Source organism: Cyprinus carpio, chromosome A9 (assembly GCF_018340385.1).
Source record: "Cyprinus carpio isolate SPL01 chromosome A9, ASM1834038v1, whole genome shotgun sequence".
NCBI classification, from domain to species: domain Eukaryota; kingdom Metazoa; phylum Chordata; class Actinopteri; order Cypriniformes; family Cyprinidae; genus Cyprinus; species Cyprinus carpio.
In genome coordinates, this window is record NC_056580.1 from 11,749,803 (window position 1) to 11,771,258 (window position 21,456).

At 33.4% G+C, this 21,456-nt stretch overlaps 1 protein-coding gene across 3 annotated transcripts in view; it reads left to right on the forward strand.

The window, feature by feature from the left end:
- LOC109075079 (thrombospondin type-1 domain-containing protein 7B-like) overlaps nucleotides 1-21,456 on the forward strand; it is a 178,654-nt gene that overhangs the window by 120,324 nt on the left and 36,874 nt on the right. For all 3 annotated transcript variants that reach the window (XM_042763480.1, XM_042763479.1, XM_042763481.1), the window contains 4 exons: nucleotides 3,062-3,177; nucleotides 5,120-5,252; nucleotides 8,562-8,665; nucleotides 17,622-17,813. In XM_042763480.1, coding sequence (XP_042619414.1) covers nucleotides 3,062-3,177; nucleotides 5,120-5,252; nucleotides 8,562-8,665; nucleotides 17,622-17,813 — 545 coding nt within the window. The remainder of the gene's footprint in view (nucleotides 1-3,061; nucleotides 3,178-5,119; nucleotides 5,253-8,561; nucleotides 8,666-17,621; nucleotides 17,814-21,456) is intronic.

Below are 21,456 nucleotides of genomic sequence, written 5' to 3' on the forward strand. Positions count from 1 at the left end.
AACATGAAATAATAAAAGAGCACTGACAAGGGAAATAAATAGCGTTAGCCAGTCAGTTTTGATTGTTAATTGGTTGTTGTTGTTGTTGTTTTATCAAATAGCTTTTTTGTTGTCTGTTGTCCTTGTTGTTGTTTGTGTTTAACCCATACTTCAAAAAACATCTCAAAAAATTTAAAAAAAGCATTACTGAGTAAGTGTGAAGTGACATGTGGCCAAGTATGGTGACCCATACTTGGAATGTGTGCTTTGCATTTAACTCCAATTAAATTCCCATTTACTGAAAAAGTAAGTATATCCCATGGAAAGTAAATTTATAGCCTATATATATTTGCACACATTCAGTTGGGGGGTGTACAACGGCATATATATATTTTTTTTTCCACAGAAGACAATTGGAAAAAACTTCTGTTGATCATTTTTGTTTGACAAATAAAAACTATAAACTTTTCATTTTTTTTTTTCAGTTATGTCATGGTCATTAATAATTTTTGTATTAATTATAAAAAAATAAATTATTTTAACTGCAAATAAATAAATTCATAAATTATAGTTATTAATAAAATAAGCACATAACAAACTGCGCTGGTTTGGAACGATTTGGGCAACTTAGGGTGGAGAGTGACACTGCACAGAATAGGTCAAAAAAAAAGAATGTTTAATATCTCAAACACACCAAAAACCAGCACAAACGTTCGTTTTTGCTGGAGGAAATAGATACAGTGTTCAGCACAAACGGGCGTTTTAACCACAAATCGTAGCACAAACAAATGGCAATAGGGTTTAGTGATTATTTCTCTTTATGGGAATAATGTCGGTAGTTGCAACTGGTAAATGGTAGTTGCAGTCTAAGACATTAATAATGTCACAAAAGATTTCTATTTCTATTAAATGCTGTTATTTTGAACTTTATATTGAAAGAAACCTGAATCTGTCACGTTTCCCCCAAAAAATATTAAGCAGCAAGTAAGAAATGTTTCTTGAAAAGAAAATCAGTATATTAAAATGATTTCTGAAGGATCATGTGACACTGATGACTAGAGTAATGATGCTGAAAATTCAGCTTTGCATCAAAGGAATAAATTACATATTAAAATGAATAAAATAGAATATTTTAATACATTTCATTTATTTTAAATTGTAAAAATATTTCACAATATTGCTGTTTTTACTATAAAAAATAAATAAATAAATATCTTACTAACTCCAAACCTTTGAATGGTACTGCATGATCCACATATTTTGGGAAAAAATTAATTTTTCACAACAATTTATTCACAAAACTGTATGACAAAAACAGCATGACAAATACACAGTCATTTCACAAAAATTTGACCTTAGAGCACTAATCGACCAATCAGAATCAAGTATCATAGAGATCCAAATAATAAACACACTTTCCATTAGATGAGAGAGTACAGTCTAGAGAGCTCTGTGTGGGTGTTCTCTCTTATCTCTCTCTTTTAAGAAATATAAAGGCTCGCATTACCTCTTGCTCCCTGTCAGTCATACCAAAATAACTCACCTTTACCTTATACTCACTCAGATACAATCAGCTGCAGCCTCTGCTGGTAAGATGCAATCAGGGGCGGATTAAGGTGGTCAGGGGCTGCTCTTTGTGTGAGGCCCCCCTTAATCATTATGCTTCACTAGAGAAATGTATTTAGTGCTATTACACACAAAATAGTAAGATGAACTGACATGCACACTCACACTGAGACAGCCAATCCTACAGTGTTTCCTTTACATTCCCAGTGCCCCCACAGGATTTTGTTTGTGCACATTGGTTAGTCTAGGGGGATCCAGGGGTATGCCCCCCATAAGAAAATGTTGTTCATTTTAAATTTAAATGCATAAATCTGGTGAATTTTGAGAGCAGAATCAAGTAAATAGATCAATGAAGAAATATGTGCTCTTGTAAACAATTTTGTGCTCTAGTAGTAATTTATTTATTGGTTGCATAGATGTGAATGTGATGGTAGGGCTATAGACATTCTTATAAAAGCTACAAATGCCATTCTGTCAAGAGCAGTGAGTGATTTTCTCCTCGTCTTTTGTTGTTTGATTATCATTAATGCTGACACTTAACTCAAGAGACGAGACAAGACGAGATTTTTACACATTTTAAAAAAAAATCTCAATGACAAAATAGGCTACATGACTGTAAAAATAGTCTGCAGGTGCATTTTGAATTGTTTTAACTAATCATCTCATAAAAAAACAAAAACAATTTACACTCTCTGACAAAAAATTAAATAATAACATAAATACTATTCACAAATTGAATGTACAACTATTTGTGATTTCATGCGAGTCTCTTCAGACCTTAAAACTGTACGTGAATTATAAGCTTCTAGACCTCCTTCTGAACTCCTAACTGAACTCCTTTTCACAAATTGAACATAGAAATAAAACAGTATAAATAACCAAAAATAAACAACACAGTTCTTTCTTAGCTGTATTAAGTTCAAACAATAAGTGCAGCCATAATCAAATAGGCTACTCTCTTAATATTCAAAGTGCAAATAGAGACCAAATTTTTCAAGCATGATACAGAGCTATGGACAACGATCGCACGAACACTCAGTGGTGCTGGACATGCATTCTACAATACAAGACAATGATTTTGTCAGATGCTCTGCAGCTAATTCTTATGGACCAATGAGGGTCTTTTTTGTAAAGACTGAAGTAAATTTAAAATAATAATAATAAAAAAAAAACAGTCTGGCCAATCCGAGGCCCCTGCACACGTGAGGCCCCTATAGGCTGCAGCCTAGGCAAGCCTGTGCGTTAATCCATGCCTGGACGTAATAAATATTACATCAGCTTCCCCTACAATGCGGTCGTGATCTGCTACACAGATAGTGTCATTGTAACTGTGTTGTATCAGTACATGATAATGTCTGGGTTTGTGGGGTACAGTAAATCAAATCAGTCAGCACAGATGATATCTGCACCCGTGCTAGAAGGTCAAGGACAGAGTGACTGCGATTTGAATCAGGACAGCTTATCACTGATCGTGAAAAAATGTTCTTTCTCTCTGTTCTCCATATGTGTGTCATAGGTGTCCAGAATCTGCCAGACCAGACACCATTCAGCCCTGTTCACTGCCCTGTAAGAAAGATTGCATTGTGACCCTTTTCAGTGAATGGACAGCCTGCCCTACCACATGCCTGCCAGGTATTGATACAATCTCTTCACACAACCTTTAGCTGTGACATTTCAGTGGTACCTCACTTACAAGGATAGCTCACCTGAAAATAAAAAGTGTTTATTTACTCACTCACCCTCATTTCCTTCCAAAAACAGTGCTGTTATTTTTCTTGTGGAACACATAAGTAGTATTTTTTTTTTTTTTTTTTACTCTTCTCTTACCACACAAAAATAAAGTCACCAAAAAATAAATAAATAAATAAATAAATCTTTTTTGTCTCTTTTAAGGGATAGTCAACAACAACAACAAAAAAAAATCTCAAATAAATAAATAAATAAATAAATCTGCCTTCATTAACTCAACCTCAAGTTGTTCCAAACCTGTATGAGAAGACATTCAGAGCGCAACTTGAGGAGGAGTAAATGATAACAGAATATTACTTTAATACATTAAAAACAGTTATAACAGAAATAATGCTACAGTTTAAAATTACAATGACACTTTCTGTTTGAATATATTTTAAAATGTAATTTATTTCTGTGAATTACAGAACTCATTACTCCAGTCTTCAGTGTCACATAAGCTTTCAGAAAATCATCTAATATGCTGCTCAAGAAACATTTCTTATTATTATCAATGTTGAACACAGTTGTGCTTAATAATATATTTTCAGAATTCTTTGGTGAATAGAAAGTTGAAAAGAATTTAAGCACTTAATGGAAATAGCGATCTTTTGTAACATTATAAGTGTCTTCACTGTCACTAATGCATCTTTTCTGAAGAAGTGTTAATTAATCTAAAAAATTCTTACTTACATAAACTTTTGCACGGTAATGTACAGTATATCTAGCTCCATAAAGGACCAAAATGTATAGTAGAGGTGGTCCATAAGTGCACAATGTCCCCTGTCTTCTAAAGCCATGCAATAACTTTTCAAAAAGACTGAAATATAAGTTATTATTAGCTGAACATTTTGGTGACCTAAGCTCTGGAAAGGACATTATAAACTGTAGGATAGAAAGGCCTGTGTTAACTTTCTTCAAAGAACTAATTTTGTGATCCACAGAAAAAAAGATTGGCAGGCTTGTTTGCTCAAAATAGCCACTCAGAGGAGTTACAACTATGGCTGCAGACAACATAACTTAAACCAGAGTTTATTGTGTTGCCCCATTTAAATTTACTGTAAGTGCCTTTCTATAAACATGATTTTTGATTTAAAAAAATCCCACAAATGCTGTTGATAAATGTTGTGTATATTGAACCAGTAATATTCCACATTACATTTGAACCACATTTCCTAATGTTTTGACTCATACCAACTATCTCTTATGTAATAATTTATTGCTTTTCCTAGGAGATAAAGCATAATATATCCAAAGACAGTGTGTTGATAAATAAACAAGGATTTACACTTTCACACACTCGAGACTGCCTGGATGTGATGTCTTACACCTCTGCTGTAAACATGTTGAAAGCCAGACCACATACATGCAGATCATTCTCAGAGGGGCTTTTCTTACCAACAGAACAGTTTTATTACTCTTTAATGAGACAATTAATTGACAATTACTTCTACTAAAGAAACGAGGAGTAATCAGCCATTTATTATGATTGAATCAAATGGTAACATTTGAAGAAATGTTTTAAATAACTGATATCCCCTCTGTAAATAGTGTGCTTTACCCTGTTGGGTCTTCTGTTAATGAGATTGCCTTCTTAATTGTGCTATTATCAGTCTTTTAGTAATTAGCTATGTGTAATGAGCCTTACAACGTCTGTTAAATGAAGTCGTTACATCAGCTTAGGATCCATACAGGGAACAGGAAGTGAACTCCACCAGAGAATCATATCATTACCTCTTATCTAAAGAGCTCTTAGAATTTTTCCTGCTGTGATAATCGCTGTCAGAATACTAATAAAGTGAAAGATGGGTGAAAGTAATGTTTTCTTTGTGTGTGTACTGTGCAGTGAACAGCAGCGTGCCCGCACAGTCACGATACAGGATCATCATCCAGAGGGCGGCCAATGGGGGTCAAGAGTGTCCAGATACTTTATATGAGGAGAGAGAATGTGAGGCTCTTCTGGTTTGTCCTATTTACAGGTGAATAAACTGCAGTTGCACTAGTGGTTTACCAATTTATCAGATACAATGTTTGCAGTCCAGCCTGTTTTGGTTTTGTGGAATTGATAGTACCAAAACCTTTTACAAATGCGCACAGTTCAGAATCCCATGCAATGAAATGCGTGAATGAATATATTATGCTGTTTTGTAAGCTTACAATACCATCCTCAAATAACAGAAGTCACACGCTGTAGCTGTAATTTACTGCACAAGTAAATGGCAAGCTATTTGCATGTTTCTCCGCCTCATGAATATAGGTGAATGCGATTTTGCAGTTGTAATAACTTTTTAAATTGTTATTCTGCCAAGTTTATTCACAAATAGAAGAAGGTTGTTTTTTTTTGTTTTTTTAAACACAATATTAGTTATAACAGATAGCATTTTGTTTCTGTCATTTTGTCCCATTAAAAAAAATAAAAATAAATGGAAAACTTGTATACAGACATACAGAATTGTATACAGAAGGAATAACCTGTAGCTCTGGCACTCTGTGTGACGATTTCATGCTTTTACACTATGCAAATAAACCTCAATCCATGCTTCTCAATGCCTGAAAAGTCACAGGGCGTTGCTGAATAACAATGATGTGCAGCTGACATATACTAACATTAAAAAGTTTGTGGTCAGTACATTTTTTTTTTGGCTTTGAAAAATAAATAAATAAATACTTATATATCAAGGATGCGCTGAATTGGTAAAAAAAAAAAAAAAAAAAAACCGTAAAGACTTATTGCAAAATATTTATATTTGAAATAAATAGTGTTCTTTTAAACTTTTTATTCATCAGAGAATCCTGAGAAAAAACTAACTTTTTTCAACATTGATAATAATAAGAAGGGTTTATTGAGCACCAAATAAGCAATTTTACATCAGTTTTTCATCACAGTAATGAATTACAAATTACATTAAAACATTTTAAAAAATGTACCAACCACAAACTTTTGAATGTTAGCGTATTAGAGAATTCTCATACTCCACTCCATCATATCCAGTAATCCAGTAATGTCATGTTATGTAAAGAATAATTGACAATGGGCCGTTGAATTATTAGACAATAATGCACACCCGAGGTGTGCATTAATTCCTAATACAATGAACTTGTAATTCATTGGACCAGAGTCAATTACTCTGCTTATCCTAAGGTTACCACACCTCATGACATTGATCAGATAATGTATTTCAAGACATTTGTCAGGTTTTTGTCCTTAAAACTCTTGTGTGTAGGATTAATTTCTCACGCATCTCACCCACCCTTCATTGCTAATTCCAAAACATCATTTTAGACCTAGCAAATCATTCACACTAATCCAGTTCTAATTCAACAATTATACTGTACTATACTTACATAAAAATACATACAAATATATTGATTGATTGATTGATTTGATTGATTAGGCGTGTGTGAATTACCTGAGTTTGTGTGTCTTTCAACAGTGTTTGGCAGAAACGTCTCTAACAATATTGAAACTGTGAGTTAATCTGCTTAAAAAACGTTGTTATTTCCTGGCAGAGCCGGCCAGGGGCCCCCATGTCAGGGTTCAGACAGTTCAGAAAGTAAAACTTTGATAAAGTTTCAGTCGCCTGTGTTAATGTTTGAAAATGAAGAGGCGGCACTATAAAACTGGTGCAGACTGCAGAGAAGTGGAAAAAGAGAACAAAAGTGAGTAAGATAAGGGTAAATGATGGCAACTTCTGACACTTGCTTGTTTGTCACGGAGGTCAAAGGAAGTCAGCAGTATTTACATGTTTTCAAACAGCCATTCAGATTTTTTTATTCACTTTGGTGTTTATCAATTACAATAAATATTTAAATATGCCATATCTTTATTCAAAATTTGTTTACACTTAGACCTACAGTATTTTGCATTTTAATCAGGAATAAAACATTCCAGGCCAGAAAATAGATTATTCTGTATCATTATTATTTATAAAAATAATAATAATAATAATAATAATAATAATAATAATAATAATAAATTATTCTCTTTAATTTTCATAGCCCAGGTGTTCTTAATTTATTAAAGCATTAATCTCACAAGATTTTCATACATTTTTCTGAAAGCAATAGTTAAACTTTTAAATAGTTTTAAAAATTGTAAATAATTGTTAAAAGGGCTTAAAGAGCAAATATATCTTCATATGTATTTATTGAAAGATAAGTATTGAGTAGATACGTATTAAGTCAGTTAGTTTTGTTTTGTTTTTTTACAAAAGGGTTATTAAAGTTAACAAAACTCGAAAAAAAAAAATACTTAAACTGTTTTATTTTAGCTAGTTGACAAGGCAATATTTCCCATTTCACACTAAAACTTACCATACATAATAAAACATATTTTGTGGCAAAAACATGGAAATAATTTGGCATTTTTATCATGTTGTTTACTATATCTATTTGCTTGGTCAGTGTCATTGTGGGTTTTGGTTCTTTTGCTGTTGTAAGCTGTATGGACTCTTGAAATAACGGAAACTGTTTGGCGAAGTGATACGGACATCTACTTCAGCTGTGCATTTCCTGATAATAATTGCAGACCTTAGAATGTTCATAAACCAATCAGATTCAAGCATTCAACAGCCCTGTAGTATAAATTACAATAATTTTAAACAGCATTTTCTTCAATAAAATCTTTATGCAGCTTCAATGATCTAATATTAAATACCCTCAAATTCATTTAGAACCTGAATTGAATATTTGCCCTTTTAAACATGTATTTGCAGTGAATCAGTGAATGTATTAGTTCATATTAACCATTGACAGCTCTGATCTTTAGACGTCGTCATTGGTATCTGCCATTGAAATCCCTTGTAATTAAAAGTATTGACAAGAAACTGTTTAGTATGCTGAAACAAAGTCATTCATTTAATGCAGTACTTCATTACCACTGGTTTATAGGATTTATTCAACAGTCACATTTATTTATTTATTTTTTTATTTTTTTCAAGGCTAGACCTGGGTCACATGGAGTGAATGTTATTTTCCTGTGCAAGCCCCTGAATAGAAAGGCACTTAATTCCATGTGTCAAAAAAGATTGTGACAGCATCAGACTGGATACCAATGGTTTAAGTATTGTAACCATAAGACTATTGATATGCAGTGATCCAGAAAGGTCTGCTTACATGTGTACATGTTTTATTATTTTTTGTATTTTTATAGTATATATACAATAGTACATTTATAAGTGCCTGTCTTGGACTATAAGAATGCATTAAAAATGTATTTCATGATAGCAATGCAGGGGATTCTTTTGTAACATCAAACCATCTCTATAAATCTACATCTCTTTTTTCAGATGGAAGACACACAGATGGCATCCGTGTACTTTGGTCCCAGATTCTGTCCAGCAGGGAATGACAGGAGCCAGTGAATCGTGTGGTAAAGGATTAGAGATGAGAGGTAAGAGAAGTTTGCTTAATGTGAAAGAGTGGATTCTCATGGTACACTAAATAGCCACCTGTTGTTGCTCTATGTCTGAGATATGTGCATCACTGTGGACGTACTGTATATGGCTGTGTTCATGGCTTTGAGCTCTGGTTTGTTCATTGGCACTGCACATGTGTGAAGTGTGAATGCAGCATGCTGCAACCCCTGCTGTGATAATGACAGAATGGAAGTGAAAGATGTCAGACATCACAGACAATGAAAAAGTAACAGTCTGCCTTAAGGGCACAGGTGACATGCTTTAGAAAAAAAAAAAAAAAAAAAAAGCGTGTGAAGTCATATTACCATACTTTTTGATTTACAGGGCTGTTTCTGTATATTTGTTTTGTCTGTAATCTTCACTGTATTTTTTTTTCTCACAGCTGTAAATAAAAGAGAGATTATTTAAATATGTTTTACAAGAAAATACTATTTCAGTCTTTCTGCTTTAAAGTTTCATGTTTAATTCAATGTGTTTAACACCTTTTTTTTTTGTGAAAACATATTCTGTCTAGAAATATCAACATATTCTGACATTTTTGTGCAAAAGTCAATATTATTCCAGATATTAACTGGACTCATTTGAATACAGTTTTTGATGAACTATGTGTCAACACAGCTGAATGTGATTTTTTTTTTTAAATGTTGAAAACTACAAAAATAATAAAATAATAAATATATAAATACAAACATTCAAATAAATATAAATACAATACATTTTTGAATATGAATATTCATGTTAAACATTATATATATTTGATAATGACACATTGTAGTTATTAAAAAGTGTATGTAAAAGAGAGAATTCAAAATTGGAAGCCTATCAAAATTATTTAATAAAAAGATTTTTCTTAATAATATTCAAACATTCTGTATTTTTCACAGAAACCTTGAATTTGAGATAAACTAAATGATTGTATCCAGAAGTTATTACTTTTAGACACAATGTAGTGTGACATTTTACTGACCTTCCCCTTTTTATCAGAATATCATATTGGTACAGTGGAAGAAAGCTGACATTTTTGTGCCGAGTCAAAGGTCAGTATTATTCCAGATACTGAGTGCATTCATTAAAATGAATGAAGCCATTTATTAGAAATAATAAGTCTGTGTAAATGTTATCCTGCAATGGAAGATTCAAAAAACCAGCAGTAAGTAGCTGCTGTAGTACGAGTGCCCCCGTAGCAAGGTTAGGATACGGGTTACGTGAAGATGGACTGCATCGAGCACTTGCCTGTGTGCAGATTGAATTTCATGGTTTATTTAAACCAACGCTTGACATACTGTTGACCTCCCCTTGGATCTCACTGCATGAGGGCATAAATTAAAGTAAACAATAAATCTCGGCTAATTTACTAATGTTCACTGATTCGTTCCTGCTTTTTATTCCACAAGCTCTTGTTTAAGCTTAGCCAAGTGATTAAAAATTATGCAGGTTGTTTATGTACCCGGATGATTTATTGTTGTATTTTAGGCAAGCATCCCCGACTGGTGTAATTTGATTATGCTTGGTGTACTCAGGTGGAGTGGTGGCTTGAGACAGGCATGCAGAGGCTCACTGCCACACAGATGCAAATGAGCCAGCAGCAGAGTCCTGCTGTGTTTGAAAAAACACTTGCTCTATCAGCATCCTCCAAAATAAATAACAGAGCTAGAAGGCAATGCAGTAAATTACACTAAATGAACCAGAAAGACAGACACCTCTGCAAAACGAATGCGAACCTCACACGTATTGTGCTTTCATAGACAGTTTTACAACGACAGAGTAACCAGAAGTCATTAGTTTTCAGTGAGAGTTGGAGATGTGAGGTGATATGTGTGACTGCATACGTTGGCGATCATGTGAGCACCAGTGTCACTCTCTCATTGGTAGTCTGGTCTGATCTCATTACTCTTGGCGTATAATGTTAACATGTATGTTTTTGTACATTTAGACATATGCATATGATGTATTGACAGCATCTATAATATATGAACAGCTTTAGAAACTAAAAATGTAATTAATCCTTTATATTACTTATATTAGTTTTTTTTATATATAGTTACAGTTTACTATTATTTTTAGAGCCGTCAACCCCACATACCTTAAACCTAACCACCATATAAAAAATAAGCTATATAAAAATTGTAACAGGCAAATATGGGGTAATCCATGCTGATTTATTTAATCAAAAATGCAGTAAAAAACATCATATTGTGAAATATTTTTACAATTTAAAATAATTGTTTCAGATTTTAATATATTTAAAAATTATGATGTATTCCTGTAATTGCAAAGCTGAATTGTCAGCAGCCATTACTCCAGTCGTCATTGGCTACGTTTACATGCACCCAAATAATCCATTTGCAATCGGATTGACGGCTCAATCGGATTGAAAAATGTTCATATAAACACCTTAATTGATCTGATTAAGCTCGATCTGAATATATATATATATATATATATATATATATATATATATATATATATATATATATATATATATATATATATATATGTATATATCTGTATTGAATACAGCATTGGAAATCAAACAATATTATCAGTTATAATGTCAAAGTAATCACATATGTTAAATGTGATGGCACTGAACTTAATTTAACTACACTCTTAAAAATAAAGGTGCTTCACGATGCCATAGAAGAACCTTTTTGTCTAAATGTTTCTATAAACATAGTTTAACATCTGAAGGACCTTTAAGTTTCACTAAAGGTTCTTTGTGGTGAAAGAAGGTTCTTAATATTAAAAAAAGGTAAGAGAGAGATGGTTCTTTAAAGAACGTTTGACTGCATAGTTCTTTGTGGAACCAAAAATGGCATCACTGTGAAGAACCTTTTGAAGCACCTTTATTTTTAAGAGTGTAGTAAATACAATCAAACCAACCTATAATTGCAAGTCAATATTCTAAGAACCTAAGAGGATGCACGTAATGCATTTGTAAGCATGTATGTAAGGTGATTCATATAACTAAAGTTTTAGATGCTGTTCTTGATCCACACTTTACATCCCTATGCTCACTAGTGGAATTATGTCATTGCTTGTTTGTATAAAGTTAAACTCTACTCACCTTTGTCCCACTGCCAGCGGTCACTGTCATTCATATCGCCTCAAATCACCAACTCTCATCAAAAATGTATGACTGAATTTCAGTATAGGCAGGAACGCTCACACTGACAGCCCTCAACACTCTGGAGGTCACCAAGTCACTGTAGAGTTGGTTGCTAGTTGGTTGCCCCTACTAGCAACCAACAGTACAACGAACACTCCTGTCATAGTCTACAAAACTTTCTGCACATGCAGAAATCTGTATTATCAGATGGGTTGTATTTTCCATTATAGCATGTCAATGATGGAGTATTTTTGGATTTGCTCTGGTAAATTTTAGCTGACAGAATTTTTGCTGCCACTGTTCAACGCTTTGTCTTGTCACTCTTGGTTTGAAAAAGCTGCATGTACTTTTTTTTGAGCAAGGGTTTTTTCCAGCTGGGGATCTTATTTTGCACATTTTGAATTGAGCAACTCTTTGGTGTCCCATAAATCATGTCGGGGGTATTTAAAAAGGAACATATATTGATTATACCACACATACTAATCTTCGACTCACATTATGGATTAAAATGTCTCAGTTAATCAGTTCCCATTATTATGGGGTGGATTTGGGAGTGTCTTTCACAGTGCCTGTTGGTGTTGTGAAGAGCTTCAGTAGTCATTTAATTGGGCTTAGATTCCCACATATCAAGACCTTAATTTTTGGAGCACATGAAAGGGTTACTCTGATGAAAAGAGTTGTCTTCAGGGGGTGCCGTTAATGAGTACTGAGGAGCTTAGCTGGCAAGTCTGACAGTCTTTTTAAGGGCCAAAAAAAGTTATATTCTGTGTCCTTTTGTGAGTAGCCATGCAAACACTGTCACCTTTGTAAGTGGCTGCATTATTAAGTTGAACCCTGTCATGAGCTGAGATAAGAATAAAATGTTAACAATAGGTGGAGGAGATAAATTGAAAGAGAGTGGTATAGGGATGGAGGAGAAAGGGGAAATAATTTTGCTAAAAATGGGCAGCCTGGGCGCTCCAATCAGAATGTCACTACTGTCAACCTTTCTATCTCTGGGGCACAGAGGGAACCAGGAACGAATGTGAAGAAGAAAAGGAAGCTAGTAGAAACAGGGGCCGGATTCACGAAAATCTTCTTTAGAAATAAATTAAGAAATTTCTTAAGATAAATTCCACGAAGTTCGTAAGAATGTCCTTAAGTGCAATTCTTGAAAAATTCTTAGTAAGTTCTCAAATATATTCTTAAGAACATCTCAACTTGTTTCTTAAGAAGAAAATGACCATCTTTATTGGAGTGAATAGGCTACATGACGCACTAATAAACTCACACTTTATAGTCTTTTTGCGCTTCCTGAAGATTACCCCAGTACTAATAATAAACACACACTATTTTCGCACTCAGCTTCACGTTTTTAATGCGGCGTGTTTTGAACAGTTACTTTTAAAATAGCCTGTCTCAAGCTGCAGCAATCTGTTTTATTCATTTTTTTGTTGTGTTTTGTGCTCTCATCCGAGTGAACACTTCCGGTATGTGTGTCTGCGCTGCTACAGCAAACGCGTCCTGTATATCGGCATGTTCATATGCACTGAATACTGCCAAACATTATGTTGTCTTTATTGGCTAAAATTTAAAGCGTCCAATTAAAACTCCCTTTCTGACTCATTATTGTAGAATCGCCACTGAGTTTTGAAGTCAGTAAAAAGTAGCGTCACACATAGGCTAATCATGACCGGTTATTGTTTACATTCAGTCATCGCTGTCAATTCAGAAAACTCATGCACATCCCTATTAATAGTCCCACTATGTTGCCTATTATATAGCTAGTGTTGTCGAAATGCTTAAATATAACAATTATTTTGAAATTACCCAATAAATTCATTAAATAATTCTTACTGTTTGGGATTTAGGACAAGTCTGGTGCTGTCCTAAATTTATGAAGTTATTAACGATGATTTTTAAGAAGATTCTTTTCAAGAATTTGAATTCTTCTTAAGTTTTGTCTTAAGAACAATCTTAAGAAAAAAATAAGAATATTCTTAAGAAGAATATTTGGGAATACAAAATATTCTTAACTTTTTTCTAAAGTTAAAAAATAAGAAGAAAATGGCAATTAAGAAGAAATTTCTTCTTAAGAATGTTTCATACATCCGGCCCCTGATGTCTATCCTGGCAGGCATATGAAATTCTAAAGATTATGGAAAACAAATTATATCATATAAAAACTCATATTTAACATTGAATGCTCAGAATCAATATTCAGTCTTGTGTACAATGTCATTTTAGGATATAATATGCTACACAGTTCTTTTGATTTTAATTGGTCGATCATATCATTCAGTGTTATTTTAAAGACCACTAGTCGCTTTATTATAATATAATAATTTGAACTCAAATGGGTATTTCATGTTATAAAGCTTACCATTCAAATGTTTGGGACTGGTGGGATTTTCTAAATGTTTTTGAAAGAAGTCTCTTTAATGCTCACCAATAATGCAGTAAAAACAGTAATATTGTAAATATTATTATACGATTTAATGTTTTCTATATTTGTGTTTTTTTTAAATATAATTTATTCTCGTGATGGCAAAGCTGAATTCTCAGCAGTCAGTACTCATTACTCCAATCTTAAGTGTCACACGAAAATTCAGAAATCATTCTAATATGCTGATTTGGTTCTCAAGAAACATTTCTATGTATTATCAATATTGAATATTGTCCCTTATGTGCTAACAAACAGCAGGCCAGTGCAAAAATACAGATAAAATGCCTTTGCAATCATAATCTGAATATGTAATTTTTATGACAGTAGAAACACGAAAGCAAATTGATGTTTTATTAAAACAACATCCCACGCCTACTATCTCCACACACGTTACTCTGAAGTGGAGAGAGCAAACAGTTTGGACAGAGAGCAACATTTGCAATTCAAATAGGAATCAATAATATGTGTTAAAGGCATGTTTACATGTATGCCTCTTCAAAGACATCAGAGGGTCACTTTCTGAGATAACAGCATCACATTGCCCTAGGGAAGGTGGCATCCATGCGGATGTTATTCAAAAGTGATTTCATGCACAGGGTCTTTGTTCTGTGTTTAAAACTTTATATTTATCCCTCTCTTCTGTGTTCAGAAAATGTCAGGCACAAATCTGCAAGGGTTGGAATTTTATTTCATACAGATCTGAATCAATACATTATTAATTACCAATGTGGCACATGCAGTGGAGAGTGAACACCTACTAAACACTGGCAAAAAACAAACAACCAAACAAAAACAAAAAAAACTTTGGGCTTGGAGGCTTACTGTAGCTGAAATAACAGAATTTCATCTGTGTGTGCAATAAAGTGCAAATGTCATATATAACCTAACCCTATATATATATATATATATATATATATATATATATATATATATATATATATATATTTGAAGCGAACTGGTAAAATAAATCTATATCTGTAGTATTTGCTTCGTGTTATTTCTTGTTTGTTTGTTTATTTATTTATTTATTAATTTATTTAAAAAGAACTATGGAGGAGGTACTGTTATTCAGTCTCAGACAGAAAAATATGGTACTTCAAAGAGCACCATGACACATGTCCAAGAAACCATAATATTGTCATGGAACCACACCCACATTGTAACACCATAGTACTTTTTCTAAATGCATTTAGTATTAATCTTATTACACAGTTTTTAAAGGGTGAACTAAACTGAATATATTCTGCTTTAATAATTAAATAATTGCAATTTATTTTATTATTTAATGTATTTATTTCATTTAATTAAATGATCGTTTTATATATATATATATATATATATATATATATATATATATATATATATATACACATACATACATACATAATAGTTACATTATAATATAAAATTATTATAAAAAGGTTTTATGATATTTTTATAAACAAGACTTTTCCCTATACATCCAAAATGTATTGGTTAACAAAATCACTATAACGCTGCCACACTCCGCCTTTTTTGCCACTAGCTCATCTAGCTATAGACTAGCATTCAGGACTTCTATCTTGGAAATATAAAGTTTTAATTAGAAGAGAGAAACTTTTTTAATGAGCTCAAGAGCATGAGAAATCTTAACAACATGCCATTGTGAGAGGTGAGAAATTAAAATTTGGCAGTTTAGTGACACAGTTTACCTTCATTTGTTTCTTTGTCTGCATCTGTCCACCACATTCCTTTAATCCTTTCTGGAAGCAGTGTTGGTATCCTCCGTTTGCATGTTAAAGGTACAAAACACTTGTATAATTGAGATTCCAGGAAAACTGTTTTCACAGTATGGTTAAATGCATTTGTGTTCATCAGTCTGTATGGATGATGTATGTGGTTAATTTGTAATAGAACTATTTGACACCTTGTCAGTAGATCGCTGGTGAGGAATAAAAATACAGACAGCATCTGAGCATCTCTTTTTTTTTTTACTTTCATTTAGCAGGGATGCATTATATTGATCAAAAGTGACAGTAAAAACATTTTTGATGTTACAGAATTTAGTTCAAATAAATGATGTTCTTCTAAACTTTCTATTCATCAAAGAATCCTGAAAACCTATCACAGTTTTCACATTAAAACATTAAGCAGCACAGTTGTTTTAACATTAATAAGAAGAAGATGCTTTTTAAACAGCAAATTAGCATATTAGAATGATTTCTGAAGGATCATGTGACACTGAAGACTGGAGTAATGACTGCTGAAAAATTCACAAAAATAAATTACATTTTAAAATATATTTAAAAGTTATCTTAAAGTGTAAAAATATTTTACAATATTACTGTTTTAACTGTATTTTTGGTCAAATAAATGAAGCCCTGGTGAGCACAGGAGACTTTTACAAGCCCAAACTTTTGAACAGTAGTGTATAAATAAAATGCATATCATGCAGTGATGATTGTATTCAGCTGAATTTGCGTTGTCAAGTATATTAAGCTAAGATACAAAAACAAAAGTTTGTTTGAAATCAACTTAGTAATGCTATTGATAAAATATGGACAGTAAAATGTGTGTAGACATGTGAGTTATGTTAATGCAGTTACTTGGCAATGAAAATAGTCTACGTACATACTATATACATTATAATTTAAATAATTTAATTATAATTATGCATTTTTTTTAACATATGCAGTATTGCTATTGCCACAATGAAATCAATTTCTGTTTTTTCTATGTTAAAATATGTGTAATGTCTTGGTCATTGGAGCAATTAATGTTATTTTAGTTGTTCTTCATTGATATTCAGTGTAAACAATGTGAGCTCAGCCAATAATAAGACCTGCTGTTTAGGTCTTATGAAAGGTTTCCTTCAAGTGCCATCGTTACAGCTATGTGTTAACTTTGCTCCCATGAAAAGCCTCTGCTGAGTGGAAGCGAACCATGCTGTTGAAGACTCTGTCAAAACATGTCATCATGTAAGGCAGAGTGGCAAATTTAAGTCAGTGAGCGAAAAATCCTCAGCACAATCTCAAGCATCACATTGTGGGCGGAATGGATGCAGTTTGCTGAAAAGGTAACAGTTGGCTTCACATTTGCCAAGCATATCATATATCTTCCCTCAATGTCGGTGATGCAGAGAAGGACTATTTTCAAATCAGAGCAGAAGAAGAAAGAGTTGGTGAAAAGTTAGTATTTTAGTGTCCATACCATGTGCAGTTCAGCTGTGAATACATTTCCACATTAATGCCCAAGGAATTGTCATGTCACATATTTTCTGTCCATAAATGAGGCTGATTGGATTGGTGTTGACTGAAGTTGACTGAAGTGAATGACTTACAGTGTAAAGTAAAGTAAATATCAATAACTACAAATGTGCTATTGTATTAAAGATGTGTTTGACTGTGTGTCCTCTCAGGAGTGAGCTGTGTGGATGAGTATGATGAGATGGCAGCCGTGTCAGAGTGTCTCCGGTGGGCCGGGCCGATGCCGTCACGCTTCAGGAGCTGCTGGGTGCCATGCAGGGATGACTGCACCTTCAGTTCCTGGTCTAAATTCTCTGAATGCTCTGGCTGTGGAAGTCGACGTACCCGCAAACGCACACTAACAGGTGAGATCCACTGAGAAAACTCGAAGTTGTGAATATGTAACGTGTATTATGATAGCTCCACATGTGCTAATAACAAGCTGTTTAACTCCTGCTTGATTCAAGAGGCTGTAACTTTAGCTTTATCTAGACTGAGTATATAAAATAAATATAGAATGTGTGTATATACATTAAGCTTTATGACATATAGTGCAAGTTATGAGGTAGGAGGGCAGAGACCAGCTCAATGAACTTTATACTTTCGCTATTTGTGAATTATTGTGTTTATTTTTTTCCATATTTCTTTATTTCCTCTATATTTTTTACAAACTCGTTTCATTTATATTTTATGGATGTAGAAATAAATGTTTGTATAAATAAAAAAGGTGAAAATGTATGTAGAAAATAATGTAGAATATGTGAATAAGGAAGTAATAGTATAAATGTAGAAATTTATAGTATAAATTAGAATTATAGTATTCTAATTTCAATCAAAATGCTTCTAGTGCACTGGTTGTACAGTGCTAAAGATTTGATTCTGTTTATTTTTTTCATAAATATACTGAAGAAGAATTTGATAAATATACTGAAGCAGAAACAAGTTCTTTAAATAATTATGTACTGTAGGTATTGTATGTATGTGTCGACGTGCTCTGGGATGTTTTATCAAATAGTTGTCACTTCCCTCAGGAAATATATAAACAGGGTTAATTATATTCATTCTTTACAGTCAGCAGGTTGTTTTTTAGTGTTTAGATTGGAAAAGTCACCCAGCAAAACAAATACTGTGACAGTGAATAAACTAAATCCCTATACCGTAGCAAGTCGATAAGCTTGTTTATATCCTGACAAGGTCAGGTACAAATTAGTGGCGTATTTTTAAAATCCTTTGAGAGCTAGTGCCAAGATGTACAATGGCTCACAACTGTGGTATCACTTGAGATTGTGGTATGTTGGTATCACTGAGGAAATATAATCATTTAAAAGTCAGTACCGTGAGTATCATTCAACTATCCTCCTCTTCTTTCCTCTTCCTTTTTACTACACCTAACCCACATATATTCAAGTCAGCAGGTTGATTTTTTAGTGTTTAGATTGGAAAAAAAAAACACCTCAGCAAAACAAATTACTGTTGACTTTTAGGAATGAATAAACTAAATCCCTATACCGTAGCAGTCGATAAGCTAAATTATATCTGACAAATTATGGCGTATTTGTTAAAGGAAGTACAATGTCAATTGCCAAGATGTAAGTAACTGTGGTATCACTTGAGGAATATAATTTTAACAAAGGGAGTAATCTGACAGACAAGTCAGCTTTGGTATATTCCTTAACTGAGCATAATCGGCTAAAGCTAGAAAAAAAATGGTCTTGGGAAAGGAAGTCATTTAAAGTGAACTTTGTGTTCAGTGCTCCAGTCAGTACCGTTGAGAGGAATTGACATTAATTATTTCATGAACTATCCTCCTCTTCTTTCCTCTTCCTTTTTACTACACCTACCCAACATATTTTGACAGTCTTGTCTATCACCAGAGATCAGAGACCTGCTGTGAACTGCTCTACAGGCAGATTTGGAGTTGGAGTGTCTTTTAGGGAATTACTGCAGTGCTTTCTCCTTTAGTTAGTTTGTTCGCATAAAAATCATGATTGCCTCTCATTAAGTTCCTGTACATCTTACAATGTGACGTATTCACTGTGTCAGATAAACTTTCAAAGGCTTTCTTCACCTCACACTTTTAGGAAATCCCACATCAAAGGCGATCACGCGCTAAAATGTCAGATTTCAGCCTAGAAATTCAAGAGCATCAAAAAAAAAAAAAAAAAAGGCAGAAATTAAGCCAGAAAATTGCAAGCTATGTTTGTGCTTCTTGCTTAATTGAATGCACAATATCCAGCAGGTGTTGGTTTCTGGAGGTGTCATCAATAATGAATTGTCGCTGTGGAAAGTGCGCGTGTGTTTGTTTTATATACATATGCATATACTAAAGCAGAGAGCAGATTGCCAGTGAGGCTGCAGTGTACTGACAGAGATTTCACAATGTTAGAGCTTGTTTTCTATCACTGACCGCCTCTGTACGCCAAAAAACAGATGGAGGCTGGCAAACACTTCTCAGGAAGCTTCTGGACACCAGTGAGAGTGTGCGTTTCTCTTTGCCTCTACCTCTGTTACCGTGTCCATATCTCTCACTCTCTCTGTGTATACTGTACTGTATACAGACAGACAGATACAGACCCTTAGATCAAATGTTTACGAGGGAGTCAAAGAATCATTCACTCAACAGATTTGTTTAAACCACACTGATTCAATCAGAAATAAAACAAGTGACTGTTTTTATGAGTGAGTCTTTTAATTATTTTTTCAACCGATTCATACAGAAACAGGATTTATTCTATACAGATTTATTCAGGTTCAGCTCTGTTGTGTGTTGCTCAGGGACCCTCAAGCTGTAGTGGATGAAGTACACATATCAAGTACTTGAGTACAAGTGCAGACACCCCAATTAAAATATTACGTCCAGTAAAAGTATTAAGTACTCTAAAAGTACAAATGTATTGGATGGATTTAAATGGATTTAATGTACTTAAGTATTAAAGGTAAAAAGTACTGATAGATCAAAGAGTAGTTAGTAATTTTAACTTGTATAGTGTGAAAAGTCTGATATTATGCTTTGGAATGGAGTTTCTCAAAATGACTATACTCTGACAAAGTACAGATACTTCAAAAAATGTACTTCAGTACAGTGATGAAGTAAAACTACTATGTTATTGTCCACCACTGCAGTCAACAGTTCTACTTTGCTCATTAATAAAGGGTGAAATCGCTACTGGCAAACTTGGCTATGCAGTAGAAACACTTTTTTTTTTAATCAGTAAAAAAGTAGGGAAAGTAGGGAAAATAGAAAAGGGCTATGGCCTTCCATTTGCCAAAAATTTCAACACACATAATGTTCTTTTAGTTTCGGATCCGACTGTCTACAGACGGGAATACAAAAATCCAGAACTTCATTTTAAAAACCCCTGGAGCTGTCAAAAGTCTGCCGGATGATGCAAAATGACACATTTTGCATCATCCCACAAGCTTTTGCTGACAAATATACAGGGATATCTGAGTGCAGGTAACATGGAGAAAGAGTACACATTGTTTGTTTACATATACTAACATATTAGCAATACAAAGTTGGTTGAAAATTGCCAAACTTATCCTGTAACTATGTATTGAACTATATTAAACTGTTGCATAAAAGAAAGTCATAAACACTTGCACATATGTTAATTATTGTACAAATTTGAAATACTTGAATCTGTATCCTTAGAAATATATGAAAAATAAATCAATTTTGCATAAACTATAAGACGACACATGTAAATCCCAGCAACAAGTACTCCCGATTTTCTTGGTTGATCCTCTGTGCAGCTAATTTAAAACACAAGAGCAAAGCTCTGTAATCATATATTCTGTGAGACAGTCTAATTTAGTTTTTGACTCAACCAGAGACTGAATGAATCCACTGAGTATTGCATCATGAATGAAGATGATCTTTCATCAGCATTATCTTAAAAGCTTTAGCTGTCAGCAAAACCACACCGATCTCATTGATGCAACACAGCAGCATCCTTCAATCAAACAACAAAACGAAAAGCTTCTGAATCCAGTACATCAAAGCAT